General features: G+C 41.7%; 2 protein-coding genes across 2 annotated transcripts; one reads left to right on the top strand and one right to left on the bottom strand.

Moving 5' to 3' along the window:
• Window positions 1–101: 101 nt before the first annotated feature.
• cyb561d2 (cytochrome b561 family, member D2) lies at window positions 102–2416 on the bottom strand. The gene is made up of 3 exons (XM_072382103.1): window positions 2046–2416; window positions 1920–1957; window positions 102–1051 (listed from the first exon to the last, which is right to left on the bottom strand). Exons 1-3 carry the CDS (start codon window positions 2176–2178, stop codon window positions 548–550), a joined length of 675 nt encoding a protein of 224 aa, XP_072238204.1. The 5' UTR covers window positions 2179–2416; the 3' UTR covers window positions 102–547.
• Window positions 2417–6038: 3622 nt separating this feature from the next.
• On the top strand, window positions 6039–11264 carry rassf1 (Ras association domain family member 1). Its single transcript, XM_072383142.1, has 7 exons — window positions 6039–6199; window positions 7594–7891; window positions 9157–9281; window positions 9791–9895; window positions 10004–10295; window positions 10379–10494; window positions 10610–11264. The coding sequence occupies exons 2-7, from the start codon at window positions 7600–7602 to the stop codon at window positions 10757–10759; spliced, it is 1080 nt and encodes a 359-aa protein (XP_072239243.1). The 5' UTR covers window positions 6039–6199; window positions 7594–7599; the 3' UTR covers window positions 10760–11264.
• Window positions 11265–11577: the final 313 nt, after the last annotated feature.

The following is an 11577-nucleotide window of genomic DNA, read 5'->3' as shown; positions in this document are numbered from 1 at the left end:
AAATAAAGCAACAACACATATCAAAGTGGCAGGATAGGAAAGTTCACCCAAGACTGTCGCCTGGGTTTCCAAACAGGTCAAATAATCTTGAATTTAAAAAAAAAAAAATAGCCTTAAACAGAAATCTGAGTCACTATCAAAATGATACATTACTGGGTTCAGTCTTCTCCTCCAACACAGTGCTGTAACGTTGGTTTACGCTTCTCCTCCCGTTGCTTTGCAGGTGATCCAAACGCATTTAGTTGTTTTGATCTCGCATTAAGACTTTAAGCAACGCAGAAACTTGGAGCTAATGGCTCAAAATGTGCACAATGGCCAGATTATGCAGTTATCAAAAGCTCATAAAACCTCAACTAAGTTGCCCAAACGGTGACGCCTGCGTCTCAGTTCTGTTTGTGAAAAGTATTTTTGTGATCCACTGGTGCTTCTTTGGAATAACGAGACCCTCAAGAAGGGGCATGTGGAGACTTTAAAAAAAAAAAAATTAAATCTCGTAAACAATGCTTGCATGGGTACAAGAAAAAAAACGTCCAAAGTATGCTCTCCATCAGGACTGCAGTCTTTTTTTAGCGATGTAAGCACTGGAGACTTGGTTCATGATGATGAGGGCGCCGAGGGCGGGGCAGAGCGCCGACAGGTACCAGGTGGAGCCGCTGACGGACGCGGTGAACCACGCAGAGCAGAGCCCGAGGAGCAGGCTGCCGCTGCCGAGCGTGTAGGTGATGAGGCCGGAGGCCGCGTGGTAGCGTTTCAGTTTGGCGAGGGACCAGCCTTTGGCTAAAGAGTGGTAAATGAGAGGCACGGCTGCCAAAGACTGCACACCCACCACGCACACCGTGAGCAGGCCGAGCAGGCCGTGCCACGAGGTGAAGTGGGCTTTACCGCTCAGGTGTTTGTTGTAAGAGATGGCGGCCAGACCGAGGCCTGCGCAGCACGCACAGAGGCACTGCAGGACCCAGTGAACGCGACCTTTGGTCTTGTGCGGTAATCTTTTGACGAGGGAGCCGTGAGGTGAGAAGAGGAGGATGGCTTCTGTCATGAAGAAGCCAAACTACAAGGAAAAACAAAAAATAAGAGAGAGATTAGGTTTGCAAATTGTGCAAAAACTTAAAAAAAATATATATATTTGATTGAATGCTTGTCAAGTAAGCCTCGACTTGGCCATGTCTGCCAGCAGCATGTTTACTGTTCACCACGGACGTAATGAAGTAATGAATACAACATGTTTTTGAGTTTGTAACGTGTCAAATGTTTTCTGTGGATAACAGGCCTGGACTGCAGGCAGGGCAGTTCAGCATCTGGACATTTCTGTGCCATCTCAGATGTTTGCTTTCAAACCGTGTGCCGAGTAAAAGGCAGATCGATGGTTGATTTCCAAGACGGGTGGGGCGCGGTACACAGCTTTTGTGTATGCAGAGGTAAGCTGTGTTCCCTTTCAGTGGTTTTATGACCAGGAAGTCATTTCCATGACTGGGAAATGTTTTGTGGTGCAGAGCTGCCTTAAGTCATCCCAGTGGGACCTCATCCTCTCCACACTTTCCATCAGGATCAATAAAGTATATATGTATCCTTTGTTGTAAGCATTGTCGCTGCATACTAAGATTAATTCAGATATTTTAAGATCACATACAGCAGATGAGGAAGACCTGTTACTGCAGGCAGTTTCGCCTTAAAACTGGATTATGGAACTATTTGTGCACTCAGTCTTCCTCAAAGTGATTCAGCAGTCTTTACTTTAAAAGAAAGAAGAAGAAGAAAGACTCAACCTCTCTGCTCTCTGTTTTTACATTTTCAGTTTCCCACCTGCTTTTGAAATGTCAAAATAAACATTTCCCTTCCAGTTTTTCTTCAGTGTTTTCTAACGTGTTTCCAAAACTGAACGTGGAGGTTTTCGAGTGAACATTTTCCAGCTAACTTACAGCTAATGTCATCAGGAAAGGGTGCCAAGAAAACCAACCTGGAAGGAGAGAAATAAAGGCAACCTAATTAACAAATGATGTGAGAGGAGGGACACCGACATGCAAATGTATGAATATCTCACTCACTTGTACCGGGTCGAGACAGAAGTGCGATAAATACAGTGAAGCCGGAAAACACGAGGTGAGTCAGGATCGTGGAAATTGTTCTGGTAAAGCCGTAGAACCGAGGCTCGGGTTCCGACTCTTTCTCGTTGACCATGTTTCAAATTATTATTCCGCCAGCTCGACACCGACGTGAACTTTTGTTTGTCTCTTCAATGAAAACCGGAAGTGATGGTGGGTCAGAGGTACGCTCGGTACCTGCTCTGGCTGCTGTTCCCCTGCATAAAAACGTTTATAGCGGTGCAAAGACTTGACCCTCATTGAGCAAATCACTGTCACATAACTGGATGTTTATCAAACATCCACGCGCTCCACGTCACTTTACTGCTGCCAATTGAGAAGGAAAAAAAGAACTTCCGTTGTTTTTCAAAATAAAGCTTTAATTGAACCAAGCAGTGTCTGTTATTCTGTGGTTTTACTAACTTCATGTATATATATTTGTAAAATCTGTCTACATGTAAATGGCAAAAACTAATCATGCAAATCCACTAATATCCATCAAACAATTTGATGCTATCTGTATGTACACACAGCACATTCTTAGACCCCTTTACATTGAACTGAATTCGTCAGGACTTAATGGTGTTTATCTTCTGTGCTACATATTTGTGGTTTTACACACCCTGTAACCTGAGTTGTCCTGGCTTTACTCGGGTAAACATACTACAGATAAGGTGCAATGTGCCCACACTGACAAAGCTATTCAAAGCCACACTTTCACAAGTGAAATGACTCATAGTCATGAGTCATTTACCATGCACACCTGTGTGGGTTTGAATGGTTTCTAAGCACAGGGAGATGGGATGAATGCACTGACAGAGCAGGAAACACACAAGAGGTTAAATTAATTTATTCTGCTTTGTAAAACACACATGTATGAGTAACAAGTCAAACTTACTTGGGGCCACTTTCAAAGGGGTGTAAATTATCTTCTTTAATATAGATTAGTATATTTTAGAATAATAGTAAATCTATATATATGTGTGTGTGTGTGTGTGTCTATGCTATTGATATAAACAGAAAAGTAAATTAACCCTAATTCTGTTATAATAATCCTGTGTTAGATATTGAAATCCTTTAACATTGTCATGCATTTATTCTGAAAGCACAATGTCCGGAAGTAGCCTATGTCTGTATAACCCTCAGGTTTTGGCTGACGTGGAGGCTTTTTGTTATTTAAGGTTACCTAAATGTATTTGGAGCAAATAACAGAGTTGTAGAATCTATAAAAAGTTGACCAGGTCCTACAAAAGCTTAAACTCTTATTTAAATGTAAATTATACAACAGGATGCAGTAAATCATAAATCATTTACACTGAAACTGATAAATGTTTTGCTGTTCTGCCACCAGTGCTGCGCTATTCTAGATCCGGAGGTAAATATGCTTTCTAAAGCAATGCCGATTATGCCTTTTTTTTTTTTTAACCACAAAATGTAGTTAAGATGGAGCAAGTTTACGGCATCAATGCTCCTTGGTACATTTGCAAATGGCCAAGGCTCTTGTTTTGAGCATCTTTCTTGCTTAAGCTGTTTTCTGTGTTCAGATGTCTCCCTGCCTTCTTTCTCTTCGTGTATTCCTGACTGACTCTGGGATGTCGAGAGGATGACTCTTTTAAGAGACTCTCAGGACTCCTGGTTCTTGTTGCAACTCAGAATTATTCATTATGGCTCTGACTGGATGCTTCTGCTCAATGAATTTAGAACAATCTGATGCCTTTTCTAACTCTGATAAATAATGAATACAAGAACATTTAAAAAGCCTAAAAATTCTACACTGTACGTGATGTCTGATAGTAACACTACCGGTTCCGCATCCATAAGACACTGAGCGGTCACTTGTTATTGTGCTCCAATTACTCTGTAATAAGCTTGTGACTCTTCAGGGCCTCCACACACTGACTGGCTTGCAGCTCAGAGAACAACAACATGTCCATTCAGGACATTCCCCTCCACTCTGTCTCTGTCTTACACAGTATGTGGACAGGGTGCTCGACGCTGTAGCAAAACGGGGAAAAAAGGGTAAAGTGTAAGTGCAATATTTATGTGCTATTCAATATCCATAATGATGTAGTTTCCATTGCATTTCAGAGGTGCTGTGGTTCTTTTGTATATGGTGATGACCTAAAACATTTCCCCACAGATCAATCCTTCAGCTTTGAGGAATTGTAGCTCATTCCTAAGATTTATATCAGGGATGTTAATGAGTTTCCTCCCATGAACCGCTCACTTCTATCCTTCCACAACAGTTCTTTTAGATTTAAATCAGGACTTTGACTTGACCATTCAAACACATCAACTTCAGACACCAGAACGACTCATGCGCTTAAGACCAAGTGTCCTCCTGCCTGACCCACTTTCTCCTGACATTAAGTCCACGGACAGATGTTGTGACATTTTCTTTAGAATTTAGAGGCATGATTTAGACTTCATTGTTCTAATTATGACTCAAGCTGTCTGGGCCCAGAAGCAACAAAATGAGCCCAAGCCACAATTTCTCCACCATGTTTTACAGATGGGATGAGCTTCATATGTTGGAATGCAGTGTTTTCTTTTATCCAAACGCTCATCAGGTCTTCATGAGAAATATAATTTGTTCATGCAATGACACACTAACACAAACATGATCGGACTTCAATCGAGCCGTGTTCTTCAAACGACACAATGCATCCATTCACATTAGATTGTATCCCACTGATTAAAAGCACCTGCTTATTCTGCAGGTTATCATTACCATTCACAGATAAGCATCATTTTCAGTTGTCAAATTAAATAACTTTCCTACTTTAGTGATTTGTGTGCTAATCAGATGATGTTTTGGGATACATTCATGCCAAAATATAAAAAATGCCAAAGTCTCCTGAGTCTTTGTGTGGAGGACATGTGTCTGAGACCTCTATTTGAACACCATTTATGCCATTTTAAATTCCCATCTTGGACCTTCTAGTGATGTCTCAGTTGTGGGGGAGGGGCTTACAGAACATCTTTTAATGTTATTGATGATATATTTTCTTATAGTCCATTGAACTACAGCTCCTCTTTCTCCTTCAATTCAGTTTCAACTCCATTGTGGAGGAAAAATCTTATTGGACAATGCTGAACAAAACCACCAAGACTGTAAGCTCAGAACAGCAAAAAAATGTTGCTCATCTCTGCAGATATCCCGGCACCAGCCCAGAAATGGAAATACAATTTCAACAGAAGTCCACATGACAGTGAATATGAAATTGTTATATTACGCCATCAAATTCCACATCAAGCAAGAACGACGCACTACAAAGAGGACACATGATAAAAGATGAGATGAAAAGTGATAAAATAATATTACAGCAGTGAAAGAACTCTGTGACAGGCATAAGAGACTGACACTCTGTGAAACCCTCTTACACATGTCTGGTTTTGATTGTAATAAATAACTGATTGACTGATTGTAGACGACTTCTTCATCTGCTATATTTGACCCTGGAGGCTTTTCCAGTGCTTTCCAAATGCCCCCCTAATCAAAGATTAACCAGTCAGTTCATTTCAAACTGCTTCTCATCATTTGGGAACTATTTCTTCTGGACTCATACTCATTTAGTTACATTTTGCATATGAATAATGATCATATCTCTTTGAAATTGTACAGGATACCTGGTTTACACTGAGGTTATTCTGTTATGAATGGTGAGCCACTCCTACACAGGCTTTCAAGATGATAAAAACAAGAGTGCTGGCAAAATAATTCAAGCAATTTTTTAAAATATATATATTTTTTAGATTTAAAAAATACTTCATTTTAATTCATCAGAAATAATTCAATTATTTGCAGTGAAAGTCCCTCCAGACGATGCAAGCAAACACGACCTGGACATCATGTGTGGTCTCTACTCCTGCATCACCCTCCACACATGCCTGTGTCTGTCTGATGCACGATCAGAGGGGGGTTCTTCCAGCGGTGCCTCTCCTCTCGGTCCACTCTAATGCACGTATGGGATTAGACGGTAATCCCACGCTCGCAATGTGCATGCGCAAACTCAAGTGCGTGCCTCTGCGAACGGTTCGGCGTTAATTCAACAACAAACTGCCTCCACTCTCCAAACATCGCCTACAACTACAGCAGCGGGGATGAAGTGAATAAGGTAAGCCATTGAAAAAAAGAAAAACAACGTAGAATAAAAATGTGTCTGTCAGAGGATCCGAACATTTGTTCCGGTGTCACTGTGAATGGAGTTTGTCACCCCGTTTCAGACTACAGGATTAAACCGTGTTGTCCCGTTACACCCAGCGTCGCATCAGCTGCAAACTGAAGAATCATTCGTCGCGTGGACTAAACTCCACATGAGTTTGAGGTGAAAATAAACTGCTAAAAAATGGATGGATCACCCCGTTTACAATGAGCTCTTGTTGCCCCGTGTGGATAATTGCACCGTGTGGTGACCCACTTGGCAGAAAGAGCCCCGGGTTGTTCACATTCAAGTCACAATAACTCTTCCTCCACAAGGCATCAACGTTTATCAAACTCTCATCCGCACATGCGAACATTTTACAGTTATTCTTAACGAGGAAAGCAGGGGGGTGGGGTGGAGGGGGGGTGGAGATGTCAAAACCCAGAAAAAAAGAAAAAAAAATCCGAGCCCGCATGTTCTACAGTGGCTGGCAGAAGAGGTCTATTGAAGCTCTTTATTGCTACAAAGGAACCTTATGCCACATTGCAACCGTGCTCCATCACAAGTGCCCAGAGTGAAGAGTGTAAAAATAGAGCCCAAACAGAATTTCAGCTAAATGGAAAGTGTCACAAGTAAAAGTGCTCATGTGCATTAAACAACTCCATGTCCAGTTGTGTTTCTACCTTGTTGCAGCTACTGAGCTATCAAAATGCAACCAGCACGTTTTATACTTTAAAGATAATCCCAATATGCTGAATCGTGCTATCAACAGTGGATTAAATGTTAAACAGTTACCAATAAAATGCTTTGAATTTGAAGCAGTGCAAGAATATATTTTATGTGAGTGAACTACTCATCTGTTATACATGTTAAAACTTAGAATTCAATGCTTTAGGCCTTTTACTTTGACTTTTTATTTAGTCAGCTTTGAACAAATTCAAATGAATTTCTTGCTCTTGTAATTGAATGAATGACATTATATAGACCCAGCTTCGGGTCTAACATGTGCAGTTTTCTTTCACACAGGAGAAGCAGCTTGCATTGTCCCAGGATTGCTCAGGATTACGCTCGCCATCTCGTCCCACATTTCAATATGAACGTATGATTCCTGGCATCTGATAACAAACGCTAATCTTTTGTTTTTCCATTTTTTTTTTAAAGCTCAATGCAAACGCTGGCGGTATGATATTGTGTTGTGTGATGTGAAACGGATTTAAATACTATGTGTCTTTTATGTTAGAGCGACCCACGTTTGTGTATTGAGCATAAACGTGTGTGATTTTGCAGCTTCTCCTGTAAGGACACACACACGCATTCTCACTCATGGATAGAAAGTGCTTGCTTGACATGTCAGTGTCTGCATCCAGAACAGGATGTCTAAATGTGAGCTGATTGAGCTGAAGGACCTCAGTGTAAATGATCCCATCGAGCTGGCTGCTCCTGCCGCCCACAGCGCCCCGCAGCCTGTAAACCCAGCTCAGCCCAGCCACTACCACGTTGTCCGTCTAGTTGGAGACAGCGTCAGCATTGAGACACCGGAGCGCCACACGGGAGAGGCTGCTGTGGGTCACGACTTCCAGCCCAACAACTACACGCATCTCACCTGGTGTGATCTGTGTGGAGAGTTCATCTGGGGTCTCTATAAGCAGAGTTTGCGCTGTGCCAGTGAGTACCAGCTGACTATGGGTCTGTTTAAGGGACCATTTTGGTGATAATCTACGTATGTCTAACTGTCAACATAGCCTATGAGAACATGCAAACAAGGGATCCGACAAACAAGTGCTCTCTGAAAAGTAAAGCCTGATATTGTACATTATGTTCCTCTGTGTTGTTTCAGAGCGCACAAAAACAACCTAATGAGCCGTGACAATACACCAGCTGAGATGTTCCTTCATTACGAGGAGCACAAGCTTTGAAATTAACTTTGAGTCACTCGCTCCCTTAGCCGCTGCTCTATTTCTGTCAATATGACTAAACAATTCCTAACAAATGCATTATTGATTTCTACTCAAGTAACGTTTGCTGAAACCTGCAGAGTCGATCCATTTCAGCAGATTGTTTAATCTCTTTGAGAAATCCAAGGATGTCGGATGCTTTTTTAAGATGACATCTTTGGAAGGAACAAATGGACTCTGAAGCCACAGATTAATGAGACGCACATGCAAATTGTTGATTTTGGCGTCTCTGTGAGGAAAATATTAATATATTCCTGACATCAGATAAGAAGGACAACATTAATACGGCCTTCCCTTTCAAAACAGAAAGAGAATATTACCAAGCTTATTTTATTCAGTTGGTATGTGCTAAGATGATTAAAAACATTGTAGTTGACACTGACATAGAACCTTTTAACCTTATCTTGGTTCTACAAAGACCTTAGCAATGAGTTTCTCATTCAGACGAACACTTATACAGCGCTTCTTGTTCTGTGTGGGCTGCGTCTGCTCTCTAAATAAGCAGCACTCTTTCCCCACAAAACCATTAACTCCATTAGAGTTAGTTGAAAGTACCAAAAACTTAAAGTCTGCATCAGTCCTGAGTGACTTGGCCGTGTTCGTTCAGTCTTTACTCCCCCAGTATTCAGTTGGATTCTCACATTGTTTTTTTTCCATTCGTCTGAAATTTTATCACACAGTTTGTCCTAATCTGTCGGAAGCTCTGGCAAGCATCATGTTTCAACTCTGGGTTTTGTTCAGATAGTGCCTGCAAATCTCTGAGTTCTCTGAATCCTTCGACTTCTGGCATTTCTGTTGTATGATCAGCCATATTCAGCAAAATAAAAGGCAACCTGATTGCTGACTGATTACTGAATAAAATCCACACTCGAGGACCAAATGGAACACTGACCTCTGTACTGACCTCTGGCCAAAGCAGTAATGAGTATGCAGAATGGCACCCTCTGACTGTGTCTGTCTGTTTCTCACTCTCAGACTGCAGTTACACTTGTCACTACCGCTGCCGACCATTCATCCAACTCGACTGCAGCGCACAGGGAAGTGTGTTGACAGAAAACGCAGATTACACTGATGACTCCATCGAGACCGACACAAATGTGGTAAAGAACAATGCATTTTCCAGAGTGAAATACATTACTATCGACAGGAGTCCTCATTAGGCTGTATCATCCATTAGAAATATATATATATATATATATTATACTGTATAAATATACTTAATTTTACAAAAAAGGCAACCTAATGCATTTAGTGGCTTAACTATGCAACAAGGAAGAAACAAGTGTATCGCACTGACCGTGTGCATATGGTGTAGGTGGGTAAGGTCAAAGCAAATTCAGGCCACCAGACTGCCCCCCACCGTGTATATCAGCGTTATTACTTACTCGTAGTACAGAGAGTAATTCAGGGGAGAGCCAAAGGGAGGGGATGAGTTAACAACACTCTGTTTTGTGATTTTTGTTGTCTCGGGCCGTCTTTAAGAGCTTGAATTGATTTGATTTGATTTCATGCATCTCCTCTGTCTCTCCACCCTTGAAGCCCCCTGCTTGCTGTCCTTTGGCCTCATTGGTGGACTGTTTGTGTTATTTAATCATTTTTTTATTTCAAGGATGAACAGATCGAATTGGGTAAACAGGAGTTAAGTATTGGTGAGATTCAACAGAGGGTGAAGGAATACAACGTCCAGATTAACAACAATCTCTACATGGTCGATGTGAGTGGCAACATTTTTATCCTGAACGTTCTTTTGGGAAATAAAATAACCCTTGTTATTGTTATCTCTCGCTCACGTCCCTATGCTGTGAATCTGTCTACCTCACAGAATAAGGACGGGTCCTACACGGGTTTCATCAAGGTGCACTTTCAGTTAGTCCGTCCCATCTCCCTCCCTCCTCCTCCTCGGTGCCAGAGCTCCACAGAGGAGGAAGATCGGCAGGACAGACAGATGAAACGGCGGACGTCTTTCTACCTCCCCAAAGATGCTGCAAAGCACCTACATATAAGCTCTGAAACACGGATACGAGAAGTCGTCGAGGCACTGCTCAACAAGTTCACCGTGGTTGACAACCCAGCAAAGTTTGCCTTGTTTGAACGCACTGAGAAACAAAGTCAGGGTAGGATTCGTAACATTACAAAGTTATTAGAGAACAAAGAGGAAAAGGTTTACATTCTGAAGCTCTGACTTGTTTTCCTTTAGTGTACCTGCGTAAGCTGTCTGACGATGAGCGTCCTCTTTATCTACGCCTGTGCGCTGGCCCCAGCGAAACAGCCCTGAGTCTGGTTCTGAAGGAAAATGAGACGGGGGATGTAAATGTAAGTCTCCATTCATCTTCAAGAGTTATAAACTTGCTAACTGAGGGTGAAAAGAAAAGCTATCCATCAGCTGTGTGCTGGGCTGCTGTTAAAATGAAACTGTTCTCCTCCACAGTGGGACGCATTTAGCCTTCCTGAGCTGTGCAACTTCTTGCGAATTTTGCAGCGGGAGGAAGAAGAGCACGTGCGGCAGATTGTGAAGCGCTACGCTCTTGCTAAAGACACGATGAGGCAGGCCATGGCTCGGATAACCACCCCTGGCTGACGGAGAGGGATCCAACGGATCCTCATGTCGGAACATTAAGAAGAGCTCTCTTCTGCCTTGAAAATGTGAAAATTGACAAGTGATGTAAAAGGGAAAGGAAAGAACCCAGGATATCAAGAGTGTGATAAATATAGGTCATAAAGCAGGGAAGCGTGTGTTTTAATTTAATGTGAACCACTGAAAGGATCGGATCGTGCTACATTTGTGTGAAAAGAGTCGTTGCTGTGAACTGGATTGTCTCAAAAAATGAAAGATTATTGTTGACGTCACAGGGTCCAGTTCTTTGTTTAAAAAGTTGCTGCTTGATTAGGTTATTCATAGTGATATTAAAGAAACATGTGAGGTTTTTCTTGTAAGGTATCTGGGGGGTTTTTTTCAGCTTATTTTATGTAAAAGTGTTTTTCTTATGTATGCGGGCACTTGAATCTATCTGTGAAGCTGAGCTGGACATGTTTTTATGTTGGGAATGCGTGCATTTGCAAATAATCTAATAAACTGATCATGATTGTGATTGTCATTAGGTATCAATTTTATGATTATTTCGAATAAAAAGCTTTGCTTTAGAGAGTTCAGGGCAAAGGATTAACTGTGAGAGGAAACACATCAACATCTGACTGGAGATCATTCAAAACAATGGCATTAAAATATTTGAAGAACATCCTTCACTTCCCTCACTTTGGAAGACTTTAAACTGCAGTTTCAAAACTGTCTGACTTATCTTTAAGCACGCCTTGTTGAGGGAATGGTTAAGGTCAGGGCTTTATGCAGACTGGTTTTATTTTCCACACTAAGACTGCCACATGATAGCAGTCTAGGAA

Source organism: Leuresthes tenuis, unplaced genomic scaffold (genome assembly GCF_036924035.1).
Source record: "Leuresthes tenuis unplaced genomic scaffold, fLeuTen1.0.hap1 SCAF_3, whole genome shotgun sequence".
In the NCBI taxonomy this organism is placed as follows: Eukaryota; Metazoa; Chordata; class Actinopteri; order Atheriniformes; family Atherinopsidae; genus Leuresthes; species Leuresthes tenuis.
The sequence above is the reverse complement of the archived record's forward strand: the minus strand, read 5'-3'. Positions and strand labels throughout refer to the sequence as shown.

Excerpts from the sequence above, each read along its gene's own strand:
- cyb561d2 (XM_072382103.1), bottom strand. The coding sequence starts at position 2,178 with ATGGTCAACGAGAAAGAGTCGGAACCCGAGCCTCGGTTCTACGGCTTT. Across the intron at positions 1,958-2,045 it reads TCTGTCTCGACCCGGTACAA|GTTGGTTTTCTTGGCACCCT; the intron begins GTGAGTGAGATA and ends CTCTCCTTCCAG. Across the intron at positions 1,052-1,919 it reads CTTTCCTGATGACATTAGCT|TTTGGCTTCTTCATGACAGA; the intron begins GTAAGTTAGCTG and ends TTTTCCTTGTAG.
- rassf1 (XM_072383142.1), top strand. The coding sequence starts at position 7,600 with ATGTCTAAATGTGAGCTGATTGAGCTGAAGGACCTCAGTGTAAATGAT. Across the intron at positions 7,892-9,156 it reads GCAGAGTTTGCGCTGTGCCA|ACTGCAGTTACACTTGTCAC; the intron begins GTGAGTACCAGC and ends TCTCACTCTCAG. Across the intron at positions 10,495-10,609 it reads ATGAGACGGGGGATGTAAAT|TGGGACGCATTTAGCCTTCC; the intron begins GTAAGTCTCCAT and ends TCTCCTCCACAG.